The sequence below is a fragment of the Grampus griseus genome (genome assembly GCF_964374135.1).
Source record: "Grampus griseus genome assembly, chromosome: 19".
Lineage (NCBI taxonomy): Eukaryota > Metazoa > Chordata > Mammalia > Artiodactyla > Delphinidae > Grampus > Grampus griseus.
In genome coordinates, this window is record NC_139013.1 from 46,204,098 (window position 1) to 46,229,838 (window position 25,741).

The 25,741-nt window shown below is 51.6% G+C and overlaps 1 protein-coding gene across 2 annotated transcripts in view; it reads left to right on the top strand.

The window, feature by feature from the left end:
• ZNRF1 (zinc and ring finger 1) overlaps positions 1-24,091 on the top strand; it is a 99,860-nt gene extending 75,769 nt beyond the window's left edge. The window contains exons 2-5 of one of the 2 annotated variants that reach the window (XM_082676437.1): positions 10,239-10,334; positions 20,069-20,174; positions 21,667-21,758; positions 23,091-24,091. In XM_082676437.1, the coding sequence (XP_082532563.1) occupies positions 10,239-10,334; positions 20,069-20,174; positions 21,667-21,724 (260 nt within the window). In that variant the 3' untranslated portion in view covers positions 21,725-21,758; positions 23,091-24,091. The remainder of the gene's footprint in view (positions 1-10,238; positions 10,335-20,068; positions 20,175-21,666; positions 21,759-23,090) is intronic. The other variant, XM_082676438.1, reaches the window with a different exon arrangement.
• Positions 24,092-25,741: the final 1,650 nt, after the last annotated feature.

Genomic DNA, 25,741 nt, shown 5'->3' on the forward strand with positions numbered 1-25,741 from the left:
CCACATCACATTTCACATGGCTTTGCTCTGCACAGAGCACTCACACATCCACCTTTGGTTGGGTTTTAGAACTATATTGGACAGTAGGCAGGACACTATGCAAATATTGCTGAGGAGCTTGTACAAGGCCACCTGACTTAGTGATTGGGAGAGCCTGTTTCTTCTGACTCCTAATATAATTTTCTTTCTTCCAAACCAGTCAGCCTACAATTCAGAAACAGCAAAAATATGTTGGGAGTGGAATCTACCATGCTTAGAGTAGAGAATAGAGATCACTACTGAGAGAATCTTGTTGGGAGTGGAATCTACCATGCTTAGAGTAGAGAATAGAGATCACTACTGAGAGAATCTTTATAGTAGGCAAAAATTGGGAATCTAAACACCCACAGAAGAAAATAGCTAAGCACAATATATTATCACTATAGAATGCATAGACGTTGAAAATGACAGGTGTGTGGATTGTTGCTGATACAAAGAGAATGTGTATTTAAAAGAGGGAAATATGGATATCCAGGCAGAGAGGATTCTGGGAAGGTGTGACCAGAACGCATGTCTCATCTCTTTGATTCTGATGCCAACCATTGACCTCTTTCAGCAAGCAGGGGCAGGTGGGGCTCAGAGGAGTCAGAAAGGCTGAGTTTCTGAGTAAATGCTAAGACAGAGAAGTTATGGAAGAGGAGGCAAGAGACCCAGAAGATGGAACCAAGACACTTGACATACCAGTAATAGGAGTGCTAAAAGGAGAAAAAGGTAAAGGAAGGGCATATCAGTCAGGACAGGCTAGGACTAGGTTAAAATGTAATAGCAAACAGTCCATAACCTCAGTAGTTTAACTCAACAAGTTTATTTTTCCCCCATAATGCAGTAGCCAGTATAGGTCTGGGAGGAGGGGGCTCTGCTCATTGTTGTTATTCAGGAACAAAAGGTGATAGAGGCTTCGTCTCAACATGGTAAATCATGAACTAGTACTTAAAGTTGGCTTGGAAGTGCACAGATCACTTCTGCTCCTATTTCATTGGCCAACGCAAATCACAACTCCACTCTTAACTTCAAAGGGAAGGAAGTATGGTCCTCCCCTATAGATGGAAGGAGGAAAGCTAGAAATATTTGCTGAACGGCACTCCTGACTTACCACTAGGGGAAATAAGTAAAATACATCTAAGTGTATCCTAGTAAAATTTCTTAACTTTAGGATGCAAAGAAAAGTCTTCCAAGCTTTCAGGCCAAAGGAACACATTATTTACAAAGGAAAAAGAACCACACTGGCATCAGATTTTCTATTTGCAACACCAAGAAGCTGAAAGGTGGTAGAATTTTATCTACAAACCACTGAGGAAAAAAGGAAGGCAACTCAAGAATCCTATACCCAGACAGACTTTTATCTAACATAGTATTGGAAGTCCTAGCCATAGCAATTAGGCAAGAAAAGAGATAAAACACATCCAAAATCAGAAAGGAAAAAGTAAATTATCAAATGACACCTTTTCCAGTGTTTTATTATGAAAATTTCAAACGTACAGAAAAGTGGAAAGAAGTTTAACTTATGCATCTTACTTTTTGATGCATTTTGTTCTAATGCAGACATTAGTACACCTCCCTCTAAATGCTTCATTCAGCCTGTCGTTAACTATAGTTAAGTATTTGTTTACACTTTTTTTCTCATTGGTAAAATTTACAAGCAATGAAATCTCAAATCTTAAGTGTACATTCACTGAATTTTGACAAATGCATGCATGTGTGTAACCCAAACCCTCCTCATGACACAGAACGTTTTCATCCTGCCAAAAGGTTCTCTGAACCCTTTTTCAATCAATCTCTGCCCCAACTGCTACCCCCTAGAGACAGCCACTGGTCTGATTTGTTCCACCAGAGGTTAGCTTTCCCTGTTCTAGAACTTTGTACAATTCTAATTATATGTGCTCTTTCATGCCCTTCACTCAGCGTGTTTTTAATATTCATCCATGTTCCATGTATCGGTAGTTCATGCTTTTTATTGCTGAGTAGTGTTCTATTGCATTCCATGATTATACCACAGTTTATTTATCCATTCCGTTGGTGATCAATTGGGTTGTTCCTGGGTTTTCTTGTTAAGAATAAGGCTGTGATGAACATTCTGATAAATATCTATTTGTAGACATATGTTTTCGTTTCTTTTAGGTAATATTTAGATGGGAATTCTTGGGTTAGGCTAGGTGTGTGTTTTGTCTTACAAGGAACTACCAGACCTTTTCCCAAAGTGCTTGTGTCTTTTTACACTCCCTCCAACAATATGAGAGTTCCAGTTGGTCCACACCCTCACCAACATTGTTGTTGTCAATCTTTTAAATTTTAATGTTTGGCATTTTAATAAACAAATGTATTAAAGTTCTCCAGAGAAACAGAACCAATAGGAGATGTAGATAAAGAGATTTATTGGTATTATAAGGAATTGACTCATGCAATTATGGTAGCAAGAAGTCCTGTGATCTGCTGTCTGCAAGCGGAAGACCCAGGAAAGCCCACCAGCTTTAGTTCCAGCCTGAGTCTGAAGGCCTGAGAACCAGGAGAAAACCTATGGTATACAGCCCAGTCCAAGGGCAGGAGAATACCAGTGTCCCCAAACAAACAGGCAGAGAGCTCAAAATCTCCCTTCCTCTGCCTTTTTATTCTCTTCAGGTCTTCCACAGATTGGATGATGCCATTACTAGGGAGGGCAATGTGCTTTACTCAGTCTACTGATTCAAATGTTAATCTCATCCAGAAACACCCTGACAGACACACCCAGATATAATGTTTAACCAAGTATCTGCACACACCATGACCCAGTCAAGTTGACACATAAAGTTGACCAACACAACAGATAAGTTAAATACACACACAGACACACACACACTAATGTATTAAATTGATTTTAAGTATCAGTGTGGCTCTCTCCTCATACCTGCTTATGCGAATTTTATTGGCTTCTGGGGCAACAGGTGAGCCCCAGACCCTAGAATGGAATCTAGAGGCTGAGTCCAGAAGAGAGGTGTTGAAAGAAGCAACAGTCAGAACTGGTGGGCCTGTCCCTAGTCCAGAATGTTTTCCAGGAGAGACTGAACCAGACATCAGCAACTGATAAATTGTGCATTGGTTTCCAGTTATTTCTTTGATAGAGGGAGAGAGAGAGAGAGAGAGTGTGTGTGTGTGTGTGTGTGTGTAGAATGTGATACAGCCTCTGCTCTTGGGGACACATTCGGTACAGAATTGTAAAAGAAAGCCATCCGGTATTACCCCTTGACCTTTTATTTGTAATAAATCCCATTTAATAAAATTCATTTAGTCAAGTCTCAAAGCACCACAAGGATGTGAGAGGAAAAAGTCTACACTGGAAACTAGGAACTGGATGGTAGGGATGGAGTATGGGGGTGGGACTGCCTGCGCCCCTAGGTGAGAGAAGTTACATCAGCCCCTCACCCAGACATAGGGCCTGCCTGCATAGCGTGGCTTCCTTTACCCTGGTTGCTCCTTTTGATTCTTCTCCCTTTAGGTGATCCCAGAGACAGGCAGAACTGGGGCAGGGCTAAAATAGCGCATCAGCATAGGAGGGAGGGTCTGAGAGGGAACTGGGGCAACGTGTAGAGCACATGTCCTGCCTGCCCAAGAATCAGGTCTTAAAGGAGAAGGTTGCCGTTTTGGAAAATGAGAAAAACTTTGTATTGCATGATAAATTCTGTAGAGGCTTGAGAGAATTGTTGTAACTTGAGCCGCTTGCCCCGACCTTTCCTCAGTTGCTCTCTCAGTCAAATGGAAGCACCTGGGTGAAGTCCAAGGGGCCCAGTTAACCTGACCCAGGAAGACGCTGGATGCACATGGCCATGTGTGCATTCCTGGGTCACTCTTGGTTCACTTGCCTGACACCACCTCCCTTTGGCCCGGTGGTAACAGGGTTAAGGCCCTGCACCAGGTGCAGGCTTGTCTTTTCTCGGGAGATTCGGTTTCTGGTCCAGCCGGTCGAATGGCAAGGATTCCCCCACTTAAGCCAGACGCTTGTTGAAAGACAGGAAGCAACTGGGCTCTGGCTGATCACCTCTCTGCATAACCTTGGGCTGATCTGATGATGAGAGGAAGAAAGAAGATGAGGTCTCCATTAGGATCTCTCTCTCTCATTGATTGGGGGTGGGGGGATCCTGCAGCAGCATTTGCTTGTTAGAGCCCACCCAGCACAGAATTGGGAGATTGTAGACAAATTCCCCCTCGGTGCTCTGTCATTCATTCCTCCCTCATTTTGAGAGGCTGGCAGAAAAGGACTAGGAACCGGGTGAGTTCCCTGTCTCTGCCACAGCCTGGTGGGAGCAAAGGCTTAGGGGAACCGGTGTCAGACTTGGCTGGCAAGCCTGAGCTAGCCGACACCTCCCTTCACGCTGTCAGATGTTAAGGACAGAATGCGGGCAGGGCTGCCTCTGAAAAGAGGTTAGGCGGGAGAGAGGAAGGCAGCTGGGCGCACGTGCTGTCTGCTCGCCTGGCTTCCAGGGCATGATGGGTAGAGTCTAGTCTCAGCGCAGTTGGAGAGTGTCCTGAGAACTCCACCTGTAGCTTGCTTTCTCACGAAGCATCTCTTACCCGTGTTTTCTGAGTGCTGATGAGGTCTCATGAAAATTGACAGAAATCGTGTTGATCGGATGACTTTGGGGACCGTTGTTTGGTCTTTGTTTGCGGGGCTGATTTTAATTCAGTTGGGACTCTTTTCCAAAATGGTATCAAAATTTCCTAGAATTCTTTTAACCTTCAGATGGCTCGTAAACATCATAGTATTTATTATTACATAGGGCTATTGATGCTGAATCGTGACTGGACAGTTATGAGAAAAGATTGGGGTGGGAGAGTGGTAACATCCATTTTGATCATTGGATGACCTCTTGGGAAAGAAGGTGGGGACACTAGTTTCCCCACCCCCCCGCCCCGAGGCTCTCCATATTTTTCCATCCCTCTTACCTTTTGCCCTTTATTTTCCATTTAAAAGGTAATTTGCAAACTCAGTGTCTTAGAACCAATGCTATAGGCTCAGTGCCCGAGTGGAAAGCAGAGCTCTGTCCTTCCATATTAACAGAATTCCCGGGAAAAAATTATCAGTTTTGTTACAGGTTATGAGATTATCCAGGACCATGGGTGCTTCAGGAGAAATTGCTGGGGTGATGTGGAAGGTTTGAGGTGAATATTTGGTGCTACCTTGTGTCTTTGCAGCATTTTGCATTCTTTTTTTTTTGTAATTTATTTATAAAAATAAATTTTTATAAATTTATAAAAATTTGTGTTGGGTCTTCGTTGCTATGCACGGGCTTTCTCTAGTTGCGACGAGCGGGGGCTACTCTTCATTGCAGTGTGCAGGCTTCTCATTGCGCTGACTTCTCTTGTTGCAGAGCACAAGCTCTAGGCTCGTGGGCTTCAGTAGTTGTGGCTCATGGGCTCAGTAGTTGTGGCTCGTGGGCTCTAGAGCGCAGGCTCAGTCGTTGTGGCGCACGGGCTTAGTTGCTCCACGGCATGTGGGATCTTCCCGGACCAGGGATTGAACCCGTGTCCCCTGCGTTGTCAGGCGGATCCTTAACCACTGTGCCACCAGAGAAGCCCTCACATCCTTTTTGCCATGTGTCTCCTCCTTCTGTACCAGTCAGCCTGTCCCACAGCCCAGGGAACATGGTGCACACTGGGTGGTCAGACTTCCTGGTTGTGTGCCAGCTCTGGTGCTCTGGCTGCGTTACCTTGGGCAAGTGACCTACCTTGGTGTCCTCTTCTGCAAAACAGAGTTAACGTTAGTACCTACCTCATATTCAGGCAAATGAGAAGACACGTAAAGCCCAGTGGCTTCCCATAGCAACGTAAATGCAAGCTGTTATTTATCATCATGTGCACAAGTGGGCGGGACCTCAGTGTGTTCAGTGCCACGTCAGCTATACAGAAAGTGCCACACACAGTGCTCCAAAGTTCTGTGCTCTGAAGAGATGCGACCAGCAGTGATGGCCGCTGGCCACCCCCAGCACACTTTTGCATGACCTGTGGCCAATGTGCCCTGCTGGTCCGTCACCCCCATCTCTCAGCCCACCCCCCAAATCCCTTCTCCAGCCTGTTCCTTCCTCCTCGTCAAGCACTGCCTGGCTTGATGATGATGATACCACTGTTCATTTGTTTAGCTTCTTTTTAGTGTGCTTTCAGGTTCTCATCTCATTTGATCCTCAAAAGGGAGGTAAATGTCTCTTTTTCAGATGAAGAACTGAGGTCCAGGGAGAGTAGATAACTTGCCAAGGTCTTGAGGCTGGAAAAGCCAGGTTATCTTGGTCTTTCCCACTCATGACAGACCCTGAGTTATTTTTTTGAGCCTTACACACACACACACACACACACACACACACACACACACACACACACACACACACACACGCAGAGTTAGGTGATGCAAGTGGTAATGACCCTGCTTTCATTAGAATATAGGTCTCTCCCTACTATAGTGGTGCTTCCTGCAAGACATAATATTTCCCAGCCCACCTCTTTTTTAAAACCCTGTTCTGAGATGTGTTTCCCAACACCACCAAGCAATTAGCTTAATTCTGATAGCATCTACCTGGAGATAGCATCAGATCCCACAGGTCAAGGGCTCAGTCCCACAAGACTGCCCCCACTTCAGATGCCAATCACAAGCCCGGGTTGTCACCTCTGCTTCTGCCCAACTGTCTATTGATTGGAGGTTCCCATGCCCCCCCCCCACATTTGTTTAATATGCTAGAGTGGCTCCCAGAACTCAGAGAAACATTTTACTTACCAGATCAATGGTTTATTATAAAAGGATGTAACTGAGGAACAGCCCAAGGGGAGAGAAGCACAGGGCAAGGTGTGGGGAAAGGGCACAGGGCCAACGCTGTCTCCAGGCACACCACTCTCCTCAGATCTCCATGTGTGCACCGGCGCGGGAGCTCTCCAGACCCTGTCCTTTTGGAGTTTTATGGGGGCTCCATTACATAGGCATGATTGATTCAACCATTAGCCATTGGTGATTGATCCAGAGGTGGGGCTGAAAGTTCCAGTCCTCTAATCACAGGGTTGGTTCCCTTGGCAACCAGCCCCCATGCGTAGGTTAACTAGGGCTTTCCAGAAGTCACCTCATTAACATAAACTCTGGTGTGGTTGAAGGGGGCTGGTTATGAATAACAAGACACTCCTTTTCATCCTTTCACCTTTGGCTCTGGAGCTATTTCAGGAAGTGATGACAGAAAACCAAATACAATTGGTCTTAGGGAATTCCAAGGGTTTTAGGAGCTCTATGCCAGAAACCGGACAAAGACCAAATGTATACTTCTGACTATAAATCACAATATCACACCTGCGGTCAGCTTTTTCTTCCCTAATGGCAAGGACTTTAGATTGGGAGCTAAGAAATCTGATTCTGGTCTCAGCTCCGCCCCTAAATTGTTTGACTGATGGCCTCACTGGGGTCTCTTTCTTTATCTGTACAGTGAGAGGATTGGTCTAAACCTGTGAGTCTCAACTTGTTTTTTCCTAGGACATAAACATCGGGTGACATTCCTTCCTAGACCTTCTTGTGGGGTGGCCTTCTTCCCAGCACCGTAGCTGTAACTCGACCCCTCTCCTGTACTCAAGGAATCACGTTGGGATGTGAGGGTTTGAATGATGCTATTGTAGCAACAACAATGACTCTGTTCTGAGTTATCAGAAAAGTGAGTAATGTACAAGGTGAAGGGCTTTTCTTTAGTAAGAAATCACTTTACCACCTCCCAGTGGCTGCATCAGGACATAGTGTTAGAGGACCTGTCAGGAGCACGTCCATCCTGGCCTGCCTGCAGCCCTGAGCCCTCAGCCCGCAGACAGCGTGCTAACTTAGCAAGTTTAAAGTGGAAGCATCCTGTAGTCAAAGGGTTGCAAAACCTTGGTCTTTTTAAAACATTTTTTTAATAAATTTTTTATTTTTATTTTTTTGGCCTCACCACACAGCATGTTGGGATCTCAATTCCCCGACCAGGGATCGAACCCGTGCCCCTTGCATTGGAAGCGCGGAGTCTTAACCACTGGACCGCCAGGGAAGACCCAACCTTGGTCTTTTGAGTCAGAAAAAAGGGTGAACAAATCTCCCAATGGCTGGTCATTCTATGGAATGTTATTTAAGTATTGGTTTATTTGCAGGGCACAGCCATGAGGGTAGATTCAAGGGTACAGAGGGACTTAGGTTAGATGTGAAGAGCATCCTCATTCTACCAGACTCGAGTTCATTACTCACCTGTGCCAGGAAACTGGGGATGGACCCTCCCCCATCACGTTTCTTTTCTGTCTTCTGGTTTTGTCATTAATGGATTCAAAAGCATCCAGAGATCAGAAAATACAGCCCTTTCTCAAAGCTTGGCCAGAGTCCTTGGGATGGTAGCACTTCCAAGAATTTTTAGCCAAGACACTTAGATGCTAAAGCTCTTTGAGGAAAGGGGTTGGAGGAATGGGAACGGTGCCACGGAGTCTGAGGTCCACATTGCCTGGAGTGAACCGGACTGTGGATTTTCTGTCTGGTCCTGTAGCTCAGAGCATTGTCACTGAAGAGAGGAGGGTTTGGAGAAGACTTCAAGCAAAGTGCTTGTGCCCTACACGGGAACGTGGGAGCCAGCTTGCTTCCTGTCTGAGCACCACCAGCTGCCAGAGTGGAGGGCTTTCCATACAGAATGAGCGACTCCCCTCGGGAAGGACACTGGTGAAGGTGTGAACTCCTCTTCTCCTGGAGCAGCTAACAGTCAACATGAACCCTCGCCTCATAGTAAATATTGCTGATAGATATTACCAGCATCCAGTGAAACTGTGCGTGGGACATTTTGACTGCAAATTAATAGAAGAGTCTGATCTTCACAACAATATTTTAGTGTGCTGTATTTGACCTAGGAATTCCAGACTGAGAAAGTAGGGATTATGGTCACAAAAGGGAGCAGCTGTGATGTTTAAAATTCAATGTGGACAAGTAAATAGATAACTTTTCAATCTTTTTGGTAGAATGGAAAAGAAGTAATCCATTTTAAAGTAATTTTTATTTTATTTTTTAGTTTTTGACTGCAACGTGCGGCTTGTGGGATCTTAGTTCCCCGAGCTGGGGTCAAACCCAGGCCCTCGGCATTGAAAGCACACAGTCCTAACCACTGGACCGCCAGGGAATTCCCCATTTGACAGCAATTTTTTTTTTTTTTGCGGTACGCGGGCCTCTCACTGCTGTGGCCTCTCCTGTTGCGGAGCACAGGCTCCAGATGTGCAGGCTCAGCGGCCATGGCTCACGGGCCCAGCCGCTCCGCGGCATGTGGGATCCTCCCGGACCGGGGCACAAACCCGTGTCCCCTGCATCGGCAGGCAGACTCCCAACCACTGCCCCACCAGGGAAGCCCTGAAAGCAATTTTAATAAAAGTAAAATGGGGGAAATTGAAAATAGTGGATCTGTATTTATCTATAAAAATAAGTCAAAAAATAATTTATTAAAAAATAGATCAAAGGACTAGGTTTACTTAATGGAGTTCAGCTCAGAAGATTCTCAACCAAAGTCTCCAATACTGATACAGTTCCGATGAAGCTCCCTGGGTGTATAAGCAAACTTCCTCGGGAATAAAACAGCAGGGTCTGTCGCCTATCGTTGTGAAACAGCTGTTACTCTTGGTGGCATATGGCCAAGGCATGTGTGGCATCTGGGAGCGCTCTGGAGGGCCGCCTGTGGCTCGCACACTCTCGGAGGACAGCTGCCCGAGCCACGGGAGGAAAGATGCTCTGGATGAGGGACGGAGGTGCCCAGGACTATAGGGATTCCTGCCACAGGTGATCCAGCCAAGTGGTTTGAGGGCTGGGAGGCGGAAGGATGTTAAATTTAACTCTTATTATTCAAAGACAGATTATTTGGTTGCCTTGATTAGATCGATGCCTCCCTGTCCCCGTTGCCCACTGGACCCCCTTGGGAAAGGGGAAAGGGTCTAAAAGAAAATAAAACTCAAATCAGCTGTCAGTGACTTCTGATAAACTTCAGCAAGGGGCATGACAAGGGTGAGCCCCAGTGAAAAAATGGGAATTGGAGGCTGTAATCAGAAAACCACATGTTACCTGCCTTTAATGAAGAAGTAGGCGGTAGGATGTATCTAGACTGTAATTCGCCATTTTGACTCTGACCCCACAATGGCCAGAGTCACCTAAGAGTTTCCACATTTATGATGGATATGTTTGGTTTGGAAAAAAACATTTCATTCTATTTCCTCTTTTTCAGGTTTCAAGTGCCCCATTTGCTCTAAGTCTGTGGCTTCCGACGAGATGGAAATGCACTTTATAATGTGTCTGAGCAAACCTCGCCTCTCCTACAACGGTAAGAGCTTAGCTGGGGCGGGAGGTGTGGGGGGAGCTCTGAGCAAGGGTCTTTGCAGCCTCTGTGGCTCTGGGCAGCATGTCCACCCCGCCTTCCGGCAAGAGGAGTGGAGCAGGGAGGAAGGCATAGGGACGGGGTCTGGAAGTCCCTTGGGTGGCCAGTTAGCCCTGCCCTTTCTTCCACCCACTTAGTTCCTTGCCCCTGTGGTCGGGAGACAGGGCTTGGTCACACAGCTGACAGCAGAGGGCCCAGCGGGAGTGCCAGCCCTCTGTGGGGAAGGGAGTCTGGGCTGTGCCTTGCACACAGTGCTTCAGCCTGACTCTCCACAGTAGAGTAGGTGTGATTTGTGGACACCTTTGGGGATTGAGAATGCTGACCTGCCACCTCATCGCTGCCCCGAGGCTGTGCTGCTTCCTGCCTTGGAGGCGGCCGCGGGGCTGAGCAGTGAGTACAACGGGGGACTCAGTGAAACGCCCCTGCCACGGCACCTCTGTGGACAGAACGAGGGTCAGCACCTGCCTGGTTTACTTTGGGGGAGGCTTGGAGCTCAACTGTTCTGGGTTCAGAGCCTGCCTTGGCCACTTACTTACTGGCTGTGCGGTCTTGAACAAGTGCTCAGTTTGCAGAGCCTTGGTTTTCTGGTCCCTAAAATGGGGATTTCAGTACAGGCTTCGTAGGATTTTTGTCAGAATAAAGTGAGATATTACACATAAAAGCTTTCAGTCCGGAGCCTGACACATGGTCAGTGCTCAGGAAGTTACAGCCGCCCCGAGAGATGCAAGGCCATCCCTGGGCTTCTTTTCATCCTTTTCTGAAGTGGACTGTCTGCTCTTGAGTTCCTTGCACCCTGTGCTGCCAGTGACTCTTGGGCTTTCCATCCTTACGTGCTTAGTTTGGTCTTCAAACCACGTTCCTCAGAGAACTGTGTCTTCTACGAGAATGGGCACTGGATCTGAGAGGGGTGTGCCCGACCTGACCCCAACCCCGGCCTGCCTTGTAGGTTAGAGTCACGACGATGCTTAGGAAAACAGCACTGAGATTTCTCAGGGCCCCAGGGCTGGGCAGGAGGTGGGCCCGCATCACCTGACCCCCATCCTGTCCGTGAAAGTTTCCCAGGTCGACTCTCCTTACAGACCTTCCTTGGGCTCCTGCCTCCTCAGACCCACCTGTGTAGGCCAGATAATTCCAGATTGTTCCTGCGAAATTAATCTGGCGAATCTGATTACCTGATTCTCCTGAAGACACGTCCTGCTATTCTCTGATCTCTTTTCTTGCACCGCCAACAGATTCTGGACATGGGCCGGCTGGCCAGTTACCCTTTGTCTCAGATACACGTGGTCTGGTGACCTTTGCCATCTCTGAGCCCAGGTGTCCTTCCCTTTCCTCTCCTCCCTGGTTGTCCAGGGAGCCCCCATTCTCCCCAGGGGACAGCCTGTCGCATCCCTGGGGACTGACTGATGCTGAGTCTCTGAGTCTCGTCCCTCAAGCTCTGGGCTCCCCGTCAGGCTCTTCGAAGATGCTCAGCTCCACTTCGTTCCTTGTCTCTGCCTGGGACCAGGGAGGGAGATGACTGAGTCTTCTCCCGCGGCTGACAGCCCTCCCCCGCCGTGGCCTCAGAAACCGTGTTCACTTATTTCCCACGTGCACAGCACCCCCGTGAAGGCTGCTTTTTGTCCCGTGGGGCGCTGGGCAGAGTTCTCTGTGGACACTGCCTTGCTGTCATGAGAACACAAAGCAGCCTCAGAGTGGGCTCACCCGACAGGCCTGGGCTCTTGGCGTCATGAGGGAGAACTTTGCAGGGCAGCTGTGGAGGGCAGAGCGCTCTTGGGGCCACTCTGTAAGGAGGACCCACATGCCCGGCTTGGACAGTGGGGGAGGTGAGGGCATGGGCTTCTCTCCCGGAGAACTGCCCGGGATACCTGCAGAGCCTCTTCCATGTGAGCACGTACGTGCCAGTGCCCCCATAGGTGTCCTCCTTGCCTTTCCTCTTTGCCTCCAAAGAGAGGCAGCCCTGGAGAGCAGTCCTGACAGCCCAGCCCGAGCACAGGTCGCCTGCAGAAGCCACACTCAGAGTCGGAGTCCCCTTAGAGGAAGCAGAGGTTGGCCAACCAGTCTGAGGCATAACCATGGCTGTTCTTGGTCTCTTCTCACTTCTTCCTTCCTCTCATTGAAAAGCTACCTCTTTGGGTGTGTGTGTGTGTGTGAGAGAGAGAGAGAGAGAGTGTGTGAGTGTGAGTGTAAATTAGAAGCTTTAAACTGGACGATCTCTTTTGCAAAAACCAGTCCTTTACCACCTGAGGCAAAGAAAGGCATGTTGTTCCTGGTCCCATCAGTGGAATGTGTCTTAAGGTGAGGAAAGTGCTTCAGAAACAGTGGCCTGGCCCCTCCATCACAGCTGGATTCCTCACATTCAGCCTTTGTCTTTTCTAAAGACACCTAACCCTTCCGGATAAGAGAAAGGCATTTGTCACTTGGGGTTTGTATATGGAGTGTGAGTCTCCGGGCTGGTCTAGGGCCTGTTTTAGTTCAGATAAGGCACAGGCCTTTCGGGGCCTTAGGCCGAAGTCCCAGGTCGGACCTCTAGGTATTTATTTTGGTTTTGCCAGTAACGTATTTTACCAATGATTTCTTATCATCCTGAGCTCCCCAGCTTCGCTTTATCTCTTCTACCAAAAAAGAAAAAAGTGAAGAGACTTAAAGCATTTGTGAGGTGTAGAACTCCCAGAATCTTTCTGGAAAGGGGAGAATCTGAGACTTCCTTAGTGGATTAAGAAGTGCTATATTCTTGTGAAAATTCACTGGGATTCCTGGTCACTCCCATCTGCGCGCACACACACACACACACCCACACACGCACACACACGCACATGCACACACACACGCACGCGCGCACACACACGCACGGACACACACGCGCGCACACACCCTCCCTGTAGCTGCTGGCACCAGTTGGGGAAATTTTTGGGAAATTTATAGCGGTTATATAAGATGAAATTTAGTTAACCACCAAGTTGGGGGGGGGGAGTAGAAACCTCCTAAATGAGACAGATAGAAAGTAGTATTTTTCTTATTATGAGGGTTGGCCTGAGCCGTGGGTTGGAAGGCCTCCAGTAGCCACCTGCCAGATTAAAAAAAAAAAAAAAAGCCAGTTTTGGAAAGGCAAGACTAGTTTAACTGGTTTACCCAGTGCTCAAGAGAAATGTGAAGGCCAGTAACTGGTGCTTCTTGGCAGGCACCTGGTTTGTGAGTCCTGGTGACCCATTCGGAGGGGTAGGGAAGGGAGCTGCACCGCAGAGCGCAGAATCTTCTATCCTCCATCCTCTTCGGCGGGCAGCTCTGAACCCAGGACCCCTCAAAGATGAGAGAGAGCTGGGGGGGGACCGGGACCCCTTTCTGCAGGTAAATGTGGTCAGCATGATTGGGCCTTGTAATTTCTCTTCCTTTCCAATATCTGTTTGTGGTTCTGAGATGCAGGAACTTGCATTCTCAAGAACATGCACTCAGGTTTTGACCATCATACTGGTCAGCCAGCAAAACAAGCCTCGAGATGAGGGGCCTGATTCTGCTATGAACAGAAGAGAGTCACAGTACTGGAGTGGAGGGGGGTCGTGACAGATGACTGATTGTCCATTGAAAGCCGAGGAGACCCTGGTTCCAGGATCAGCCAGGGGTCCTTGGCTCTGGGAGAGTCTGGCGTGTGGCAGGTCCATTTGCCAGCAGTATTAAGAGAGCTTGATGGCTGTCAAAGCAGCTTCAAAAGTTCCTTCCCCCCCTTGCTTTCTTCTGGGGCGCAGACCCATGCCCTGCTTCTTAGGTCCTGACCATCCATCCCTCCTCTCTACTGACAGTCATTGCCCCCAACTTCAGGGCTCTTGAAATGGTAAATGTCACACAAGGTTTCTTTAAAGGAAAGGGAATCTGGCTTCCCCCAAAGCAGGAATGCCTCCTGCTAGTTTAGCCCCAGCCAGCAGACCTGTGTAAATAGTGCTTGTTTGGCCCGTGTCTCTGCTCCCAGCGATCCTGTGGTTGGGATGGCAGTGCCTTTTCTTGGGCCTTGGGGAGCCAGGTTCTGGCCGGGGAGTGTGCCCAGCCCAGTGGGGCACTGCCAGGAGCTATTGTTCGATGCCTAGCAGCGGCTGAGTCTGGCTGCGAGGTGTCTGTCTGGAGGTGTCTGTCTGGGCGCTCTTCCTGCAGGAGGGAAGGGAGGAGGACTCCCAGCAGGCCGCTGGGTGAATGAGGAGTGGGTGGAAGGGAGACCGGAGGAGAGGGGACTGAATGGGGTCACAGGGCAGCCTCCGTAAACATGAAGCCCTGCGGAGCCGCTCTGCTTGTGATCGCAGCCCATCTCGTCAGAACAATTGGATCCAGAACAATTGGGTCGTGCCTCACAGTCTGTGGGTTGCGGTGGAGACGCCACTGCTGGTAGGGGAACTGTCTACTCAAAGTCTCCCCTTTGCCTGGAGATTTCCCAAGAGGGGAGCTGGCGACGCCTGGCAGTGGTAGCACTGCCCCTTCCTGTCCCCCCAGGAGGCTGGGCCAGCAGCTCTGCGCATGCCGAAGGGTCTCAAGCCTGGGCTCTTCCACACCTAGGCTGGAAATGAGGCTGGCGGTGGAGACTTTGTTTCTGAGTGATTTGCTGGGGATTCTCCCTCTGGCTCCCACCTTCCTTCCTCCCAGGACTGTGACTGCCATCAGGCAGCAGGGGAAGTGGGTTCTGTACGGCACCGCTCAGCTGCACCACACCAGCCTTCCCTCCATGCCGCCGGCAGCTCTGCGGGTCCCCTCGGGGGGCGTCGAGCCTGTGCTCTCTGCAGGGCAGCAGTACAGCTCCCTCAGCCTGGCCTGTTCATGCTGAGCACCCAGGTTCCTCCACCAAGTTCACAAAGAGGAAGATCTGAAGCTGTCTGTGAGATGGGTGGTGGTTTCCAGCCACAAGGAAGAGACTCTACCGCCTGGTCTTTTAAGGAAAGGAGGCAGGGTGGCCAAGTGGAAGGAACTTGGCGTGGGAGTCATGGCCACTTACCAGCTGCCTGAGGTGAAGCACAGACCCCACCCCCACCCCCAGGGTCTTTAGGACTCACTGAGATGTGTGTGCGACATTTGTGGCATACAGCTGGCCCCAAAGAAGTGAGGGCTCCTTTTTCTCCTCCTCCTCCTCGATCACTTTTCTCAGATAAACGGCAGCTGTCAGGGAGGGGGCAGAAGTGTGCCATCGCCTCCCACCGCAGCGCTATCACAGAGAGCATCGCCCGCCACTCTGGGCTGGCTAGAGGGCCAGGCGTTGGCACCGTCAGCACCATCCCTCAGGCCAGGCACACTTCCGCACTCCCCCGTGGGCAGGGCCGTTGGCTTTGCACACGGTGTCGGGCAGCTGGCGGCTGTGGGTGCTTGAGAGGCCGTAAGAAAAAGGAAGAAAGCACAGCTTGGGTCTGTGTTCTCATCAGCCAGCATCGGTTGAGCCCCCCTCCTCTAGGGACCTCGGGTGCCCGGGGGCGTTTGGGTCCATCTGCAGAGTGGCCTTAACTTGTGCCCCGGCTTCAGACTGCAAGGTCCTCCGACAGCAGACAGCAGGCTCCCATCACAACAGTGCGGAAGCCTCGTAGGGTCTGGGTGATAGCCAGGCTTCAGCTCCAGCCATTTCCCCTCGCCTGCTAGGCGCCCAGGGACGCCTGGGGGCTGCTCACTCCTAGAGCCCAGGGATCGGGACGGGAAGTTTTACCCAACCCACTCAGGCCTGTGGCTGGATTTGGGCTCCTGCCTTCCGCTGTGGGGAGATGTCGCTCCCCGGGCACTGCGCTGGGTGTGAGCACTCCCTGCTGCCCCGTGCTCTCAGGGTCCCAGCCCTGGCTCCTCTTCATCCCAGGACCCCTCAGGCAGCCTTTTGCAGCCAGGGCTCTGGGTGCTGGTGAAATGTGCTGCCCACTGTGCCAGCCTGGCAGGCAGCTGTGCGGTTTAGTTCTTCCCATCCGTGCTGCAGATCCAGGCTGGCTGCTAAGTGTGCGTGAAGATGCTCTGTAATGGGTTGTGTGGTGGCGATCGACTGTTCGTAAGAAAAGTCCAGTGTCTAGCCTCCATGTGCTCAAGTCTGAGTCCTTGATAAGAAGATGAACCGCCCTCGTGCCTCTTTCTCCTTCCCCTTCCCCTAGTGATACCTAGCGAGAAAAGAGGAGAGTCCAGTCCAGTCCCACTGAAGAAGCAAGCCCCAGGTCTCATCCCCTTGCCTGGCTCCCGCCCCCTATCCCAGCCTGGACCTGACAGGACAGACAGAGCGCAGCTCATGCAGAAAACTGTTTGGGACTGAGGGAATTCTGACTTGCCCCTGGGCTCCCAGCTGACTCACCAATCAGAAGGGGACGCTGATTCGGAATCAGTAATGTTGCTGTGTTCCCAAGGAAATCATAAGTGAGGAGGGAAGCACGGAAAAGGGGCTGTATCCCAGACCCTCACTTTACAGATGAGATGCCGGAGGCAAAGAGAGTGGGAATAAATGCCCAAGAAGGTCTGCAGCGACTGCCTTCTCAGAGCTGGTCTATTTTTCCTCCCGTCTTTATTGGAGTTTTTTCCTCCTAGTATTTTATTATGAAAAATGTCAAACGTACAGCAAAGTTGAGAGTTTTGCAGTAAAACCCAAAATACCCCCCACCTAGAGTGTGCATTGTACTGTACTTGCTCTATCACATGTCTCTCCACCCACCAATCCGTATTATCCTTTCGATACATTTCAGAGTGAAACGAAAACACTAGTCTGTTTCTTTATTGGGGGTTGTTAATTATAAAAGTAATGCCTGTTCAAACAGTTCAAAAATATATAAAAATATTTTTCTTCTAATCCTCCTTTCCTCCACTACTATTAAAGTGTGTGTTTCCCTCCAGACTTTTTCCTGTGCTTCCACACACACAAATATTTAAATGTGTATGGTATCTAGTGCTTTTTTAAAAATGGGATCATACCCTTTTACAGATGTGCCCCTTGCCACGTTTGGAGTCTGAGGTGACACTCCAGTGGCAGACTGACTGTGTGCTGTCTGCTCTTCCCTCCACGTCGCCCTTTCAGGTGGGCTCTGGGGCTTTGGGTTAGGCAGATCTTAACAGAGAACATGACCACAGGCTGTCCTGGTGGCCTGGAAGCTGAAAGTGACTTCTCTCCCAGCTCTTGTGCATAAGGACTTAAGTATTGAATTGACTCTATCTTAGTTGTTTTCCTTGGGGTTCCTGATGGGGGGCTCTGAGTCACCATACCCTTCTAGGCCATGAAGAATCCTCATTTTATGGGCCCCAGATGCTTCCCCTTCCACTAAAGTTATCAGAGGGCACAAAGAAACTGCAGTGGTGGAGGGCAGCCCCACAGAGGGTCCCTGGCCCTGCCCCATTCACGAGCTCTCTGACTTCGGCAAGGTGTCTGATTCTCTGGCTGCAGTGTCCCCTTTTGCAAAACAGGAATGACACCGTGTACCCTGCCCGGCTTGTAAGATCCTGAGGCACTGAACACACGTGAAATCTCAGTGTGTGTGATTGGCAGTGCTCACGATCAGTTAAAATCTTTCAAAAGTGGGGAGTTGCCCTGCTTCAGGCTTTGCTCTCTTTACATCCAGAACCTGTTCTCAGGGTACTTCTCCTATGGTTTTGAGAACTTCCGGGTAACCTTTTGCTGACTTCACCTCTCTCACCTGCCTTTCAAATATCAGAATTCACCTGGGTTCAGTCGTCTGCCTTCTTGAGCTTTGTCTAAGCTCTTTATCCCACATCTACCCCTGTTGCCCACATCTCTCCTCTAAACCCCAGATCTGGACTTGAATGGACTCCAGCAGGTTTCCATTAGCGCGTCCTGGGGGAGACGCCCGGTCAGCGCCTACCACCCAGCTCTGAGCTCATCATTACTTCCCAAGCTGGGCCTCCTTCTGGCTCCCTCTCGCTCTGACAAGTGTGCGCTCCCCTCCCCTGGCCCCCGTTTGCCCAGCTGCCCCAATTCATGCCATCCACCTCCCCCCATTGCTGGTGCCGGCCTTGAGTTCATCTCTCCTGCACCCGGCATTAGCCTCCATAGCGGGCTCCCCATCTGTGGGCTCTTCCAGTCATTTCCAGTAGTTTCAGGAGACTAGATGTGATCAGTGCGTCTCCAAGGCCCTTCAGTGACCCAGATAAAGGCCAGGTAGCACAGCAGGATACAAGTCCGTCCTCAGGAAATGGGTCTCACCTACCCCCCCCCCACGGCCCCAGGACTCTGCACCTACTACAGCAAACATCCTGCCTTGCCAGGTGCACAGACGCTGTCCCCTTTGCCCGGAATAGCCCTCCCTGAACAGTCCCCACCCCGATTGGGCATCTCCCGTACTTCTCACATCTGGATCTGTGTGTGTCGTAAGACTTCCAGGAATTCCTGTGCTGTTCATTTCCGTCTTCTTGTTCAACCGCCCCTGCTAGGCTATGAGTTTCTTGAATCCTGAGACCGTGGCTTATTCACTGAGTCGCCAGTGCCCAGAATGTCATAGAAGTGTCGCAGGGGATGCTGGCTCGGCCCCCTGCTGTGCTCGGGCTGTCCTGGCCACGGCTTCGCTTGGGGCCGCGGTGGGCAGCGGCTCCCTTCCATTCATTCTTTTCTGGTGGGGTGTGGGGTGTCTTTTCTAAATATTTAACCGAGTTAAAATTTGTATAACACACAAGTAACCATTTTTACGTGTACAGTGCAGTGGCATTTGGGACATTCACAATGTTGTGCAACACCATCTCTTGTCTAGTTCCAAACATGTCATCATCCCAGAAGGAGCTCCTTGCGTGACTCCACTCACATGAAGGAGCTAAAGCAGTCAACCCCATAGAACCAGAGAGTAGAAGTGTTGACAGGGGAGAGGGAAACAGGCAATTGCTATTCAACTGGCAGAAAGTTTCAGGTATGGGGCTTCCCTACAATAGTAGACCGTACTCTTACATTTTTATTAAGAGGGTAGATCTTATGTTAAGAGATCTCACGTTACCACAAGAAAAACAAAGGAAAATCGCTTACTCATTAAGCAGTCACTCCCTAGTGCCCCCTGCCCCCAGCCCCTGACCTACTTTTTTGTCTCTGAATTTGCCTCCTCTGGACATTTCACATAAACGGGATCAGAAAGCAGGTGGCCTTTTGCATCTGGCTCCTTCCACTCGGCACCATGTTTTCGAGGTGCACCCACGTTGCAGCAGGCGTCAGCTCTCCACCCCTTTCCTGGCTGAGGGGATACGCTGTTGTGTGGGTCCACGCGGTTCATTTCTCCATTCATCCGCTGGAGGACCTTTGGGTTGCTTCCACCTTTGGCTCTTGTGAATAATGCTGCCGTGGACACACATGTACACGTATTTGCTGGGGTACCCGTTTCTTCCCTTCACCCTTGCCTCGTACCACTCTCCTCATCACCATTTTTTCCAAACCAGAAATCCAGTGCACCTGGTCGGTGTGTATGTTTAGGGGGAAAGTCTGTTCAGGGAACCATTCTGTCTCGTGCTGCCTCTGCTGCATGTCTCCTCCTCTCCAAGCCTTTTTCGTCCTTCATCGCCTGGGCCGCTTACTTGGTGATTAATCCCATTTTGTCTTCAGGTAGTTAGTGTGTGGTTTGCGTGTCTTGTGTCCACAGTGAGGACCCTTACATCAAGGTCTCTCTTGGGCTTTCGCTGACTCAGGTGACCCATGCAGTCCCAAGCAGCTCCTAGATCCCTGCCTGCTGGTGACTGACCCCCCACTCTCCTCTGTCCCCCCTTTGCAGATGACGTGCTGACTAAAGATGCGGGTGAGTGTGTGATCTGCCTGGAGGAGCTGCTTCAGGGGGACACGATAGCCAGGCTGCCCTGCCTGTGCATTTATCACAAAAGGTACGAGAGGGCTGGCAGGGCCAGCTTAGCTGCACCCCAGACCCCAGAGGGCCCCTTCCCTGTGCGTGGGGGGAGAGAAGGGCAGACTGTCACTAGCCACCCCGTCCCCCAGCACTCTGAGTGGAGTCGAGGCAGAGGTCAGCAGGTGGGGAGTTCTGGACGTGCTGAGCGCAGAGCCTGGGTGGTGGGCCCGACGGGGAGGCTTGTGGAGCCCCTGCCCCCTGGAAGGTTGAGCCCCCGTCCATCTCTGTGAGCCCCTCTGCTCCAGTGTGCAGACCCTGGTCTGTTGGGGGTGTGGTGGTCAGCACAGAGGGGTGTGCTGGCTGCCCTGGCCCCGCCCCTCCTCCCCAGAGGCCCAGCAGGCAGGAATAGCCACTACCTGTGGGCCCCAGTGCTGCGAGCGGCTATAATTAGCAGGACTGAGATTCGCCCTCAGGCTCCAGCATGAGCCTCATTCTTGTTTCCAACTGGAAAGAAGACACCTCCTTACCCAGGACAGGAGGACGCTCTGTGCTGCCCGCGGCCTCCACCTGTTCTCGGCCCCTGGAGCCCCAGAGCTGCTTCCGGACACACAGGCTTTTCCAAAGCCTGACTCACGGGGCCACTGGCCACAGGGCAGCACGTGGATGTGGCTGGTGTCAGAAAGGCGCAAGTGAGGCCTAAGGGGAGGGGGTCTTGGCCTGGGCGCAGCACCCAGCGCTCCAGTGTCCCAGGGAAGCATTGACCAGAGCCAGAAGAAGGGAATCTTCAGCTCTGGGAGAGACTTATGCAAATGATCTGTCTGGTTCCTGTTTTGAAAATACCCAGATGTTTTACAGAAAGCTGTCTTGGGCCAATTTCTGTTCCCTCTCTGTTCAGACAGTGCTTTCTGTAAACACTAGAGACCAGGATTTCCCCGCTGGCCTCTTGTCTGGCTCTCCTGAGCAAAGACACCAAGCCACAGGGCCAGTCCTCCCCTGGCCCATCTGCTCCAGGAAGGAGGACTAGATGCTGGCTGCCCGCCACAGCCAGCCAAGCCAGGCAGAGCCTGGGGGCCTCCTGAGAGGGAGACTAGGGAGGGAGCCTCAGGCTGCTCCTGTGACTCCGGAGAGGGCTTGCTCAGGGCCGTGACCAGCCTGCCGGGGCTTTGTTCCCACTTCTTTGCCCTTTAAGCCTTGGAGATAGTTGACTGGCTGCCCTGGGCAGCCCCCCACTCTCACCCTCTGACCCGTAGCTGTTGCCGTCCTCCTGGGCTCCGTGCCCCTGAGGCCTTGTCCCTCGCGAGGGCACACTCCCTGCCTCCTGCAGTGCCTAGGTCCAGCCCAAGCCCATACGCACTGCACCGGGACTCTGGCTGTGCCAGGTCCCCCCTGGGTGTCCTCCCTCCTGCTAGCAGACAGTGGGTATGTGGGGTCCCCGCAGGTGAGCGTCAGGCATTCCTGACGCTTGGAGCTAGCCCCCAGGGAGCGGCCTGGCCAGCCGGTGATGTGTCTCCCTTGCCGTCTCCCCTCAGTTGCATAGACTCATGGTTTGAAGTGAACAGATCTTGTCCAGAACACCCCGCGGACTGACCCTGCTGGGCTCGCTTGCTGACTCCTCTCAAAGGTGAGCCCGTGGTTGGGGTCGCGTTGCTCTGGGGCCTGGAGGCGGAGAGGGGGGCTGAGCTGCCCTCACGGCACCCCACGCCCCGCCTCCCCCGGCCAAGAGGGGTCGGGGGTGAGGGGAGCATCTCAGCAGCAGGGGTTCCGTGAGGTGGGGAGGGTTCCTGGGAAGGATGAGAGTCCAGACTCGCACGTTGCGAGGAAGAACCTGCCAGGTAGAGGAAGGTGAGTTGGGGGAAGGCCCCTCGTGTTCCCCGTGTCTAGGGCAAATCTCCCCGAGGAAGGTTCAGGAAGGTCCCTTGGAAAGTGCTGGGCAGGAGAAGCAGCACAAGCCCTGGGACAGGATGCTGCTTTGCACCCCAGCTGTGCCTCGTGCTTGCTGGGGGGCCGGGGCAGGTCCTTGCCCCTCGGTGGCGTGGGTGTCTCTGCTGCTTCTTTGGGGACGGGATAATCTCGCTTGCGTCCCCACGTGGACAGCACACTCATTGGACAAGACCGAGTGTGGGACGGCGCCTCATTCCCTGCAGCGCTTGTCAGCAGTCAGCGCTTGGCTGGTTCTTCCCGCCTGCACCCACCGCCCTCACCCCCTTCCAGATGAATCTGAGGCCTCCAGGCCAGACCTGGGGCCCCGCCACCCAAGTCCCTGTTTGCACAGCAGACCAGCATAACCAGCTTTCTCCCGAGATGTGCACATGTGCTCCCCTGTCACCGTCGTCCAACCCCAGTTTCTCCCGCAGGCGCCCTGCTTTACTGCTGACCATTCTCTCCTGTCCCCATCCTAGCTGGCCCTCTCGAGTTCTGGGCTGGCACTCTTCTGTTTTCTGCCAAATGAGAAACCAAAACCCACCTCACCTCACGTGAATCCAAGGGTTTGGGGGCCTCTTTTGCGCTCTCTCTCCTCTCTCTCTCCTTCTCCCTCTTTCTCTCGGGGCCTCTTTTGCGCGCTCTCTCTCTCTCTCTCTCTCTCTCTCTCTCCCTCTCTCCCTCCCTCTCCCTCTTTTTCTCGTTTTTTGTTTTCTTTTGTTCTTTGTTAGGTTTATTTTATTTATTCCAAGTAAACTCCCAGAACAGCTGATGATGTCAAACTATTCAGGGACATTTGCCCTTTTTACCTTCACCTCAAAAACTGAGGACGTGGGGTGAAGAAAAGGCGAGGGGAAGCGTGAGGCAGAGGGAATGGAGCTTGGTGCTGGCTGCAAGTCCAAATTCCCGGCATGATGTTTGGCTTCGGGGCCCCCAGACCGGAACCACAGGTGCCCCTGCCCGGCCTCAGCGGGATGCACGCGGCTGGCCTCGGGCCCGATGGAGCACGACTTACATCTTACGGTCCCCACAGGGACAGCCAGGCCCCCGTTCCTGAGAGGAGGCTTCGGACACTGGGGCAGAGCTGAGCTGGGGACACCAGTGGGAACAGGGCACCCCTCCTGCACTGACTTCCAGAGAATGGTTCTCCCTTTCTCCCTGAGGACACCAGATTGAATGAGAGCGAGTTTGAGAGAAGAAAGAATCACCCAATATCCTTCCCCTCATCCTCATCTCAGGAGGGAAAGGGCATTTTCTTTTTCACCTTTGAAAGGCGTTGTGGGTCTGTCTCTAAAGTGTTTACAAAAAAAAAAAATTATAAAAAAAAAATGTCTAGTGTCGACTGGTGTTTTCCCTCGTGATGTTTACAGATTGCCGTCTGCTGCCCGGCCAGAACCCGCTCAGTGACAAAACGACCAGAGCCGGGTTCTCGCCACTCGCAGAGCAGAGCTCACAGCCCTCCCGTGCCCGGCACCCGGCGGTCTCTCCATCAACCGCTCTGCCTTGGTTTTTTTTGTTGTTGTTGTTTGGTTGGTTTTTTTCCCCAATTTTCTGGCTTGGTTTTGCACTTTTCTCCCCTTGGGACCCTGATATCTTGACTTCATTGCCAAAAACCAACCCACTGAGGACCTTCTCCCCCCCTCCTTTCCATTTCTCCTCCCCTCTTCCCTCCTGGTTCTGGTCAGTTCAGAGGATTTAACAATCACAAGTGTCCTGCAAAAATGCCTGAACGTTTTTCTTAGACCCTTGTGGATTTTTTTTTTTCCAGAAAACCTAGACAAACAAAAGACTTATTAAAGGGATATGTACAGCTGCCCCTGTTTTCAGGCATTCTGTTTGAGAACATTCTAGCCATTGATGTTCACATGTGGCATCAGCCCCTGCAAGATAGGTTTCTGTATTTATATTTTAAAATACAAAAAAAAAAAAAAACCTTATAAAATGTTTAAAAATACGTTCAAAGCTGGGGGAAAAGGCTTTCTTCATTAGTCAAGGTGTTTTGATATGGTATTAAAATAATGTCTAATAAAAGATGCACTGTGTGACTTCATTTTAATCAAGTATTGTTACACAATCAAGAAATGGGCGTTGACGGTCTGTCCCCTGCTCCCTTGCCTACCTCCTTAGCCTTCCTTCAGGCTAGCATCGGGGCTACAGGTGTGTGATGTGGTTCTCAGCGATCACGCCCGGGTGAGGGAACGTGGCAGGTCAGGCCGGAGTCCCGCAGCTTTACGACCCATTCAAGCCTCGTGGAATCTATCTGCCATCAGCTGTGGAGCGGTCGTGACAGAACTCTTCTGGAAAGATCTGCAGGGCAAAGACCTTGCAGCGGATGGAGGCTGCAAGGATGCGGGTTCTTCCAGGCACTGGCCCAGACCGCCCCCCGCCCAATCCCTGGCTCCCCATTCCACACCCTGCCCTTCCTGTTGCTCCGGCCACATCTCAGTGCTGACTCATGGGCATCCTTCATTGAGGCCCAGAATGAGGCCCTGGTTTGGGGCTGAGCCAGCTCAGAGCCCTTGAACTAGAACCAGCCACTCAGGGCTCACACGAGTTGGCACACCTTGGGCTGGGTGGGAAGCTCAGGGCAGCAGGTAGCAGTGCCCGCCTGGCGCCTCTGTCCCTGTGCCAGACCGGCTCCCGGAGCGGCATTCCAGAGCCTCCTGCAGAGCCTGTGAAGAAAGCTGTGGAGGAAGACTCCTGCTCCGCCCCTTCTCGGGCCTCCTGTGTGCTGCTGCCTCTATGGGCTCTGACCCCACCAGGCCCAGGCTCTGCAGTTGTCTTCTGTCAGACACTTGCTGAAGCACCTGCTCTGTACAAGGGCATTGCAGGCTGGTGGGCAAATCTGAGCCAAGGCACTGGCACGCTCAGCATTTCAGAGAAATACTCAAGAGGAGTTTGTGGGTCTGAGCTTGTGGGGTAGTGACCCCGGGTACCCGCAGTCGCCATGGTGGCAAAAACCTGGGCTCTAAACTGTCTGTATGGGGCTCCTTTGCCTGGCAGAACCACGCTGGGGAAAGGACTTCATCTGAACTTCAGATGCCCCACACGTGAAGTGGGAACAAAGTCAGGCGGCTCAGAGGCCACCGTGAGGGTCAGAGGATCTGCCCAGAAGCCCCTGGCACGTGCGTAGCAGGCTCGCTCGTGGCTTTGTCACCGCAAAGAGCACTGTTCTATTCACAGCACCTCCTGCTTCTGCCTGGCAACTATGTCTGCCTGTTCTATATTTAATTCCTCCAGCAAAGCTGGCCCTGAGGATCTCCTTGCCTGACCCCTGGGCCTGCAGGCAGAGGAGGCCTCTGTGCCCACCTCGGTGGCTTAGGCCTGGCAGCCTTGGCAGCGCCCTGGGTGAGCTGAGGGGTCGAGCTGGGTTGGGGCAGGGCTGGAGCCCACGCCGGCTGCTATTCCAGGCTCCTGGGGCTGGTGCCTATCCCACCCCCAGCGACTTCACTCCCACCTGGCACACTGCAGCCCTCTGCTGGTTGCCGTCTCCTCCAAATTCAGACCCAGACTGCCAGCTCCTGGGCGGGGGTAGGACCGGGGTTGTCCGGGCTTTCCAGATGGAACTGGTGTCTGTCATCCTCCATCCCAACAGCTCTCCTCAACTCTGCCTTTCCGGGAGGGGAGGGAATTGGCAGGCACTGGGAGGTGGGTTCCACCCACTCCCTCTGCTAAGGGTTCAGC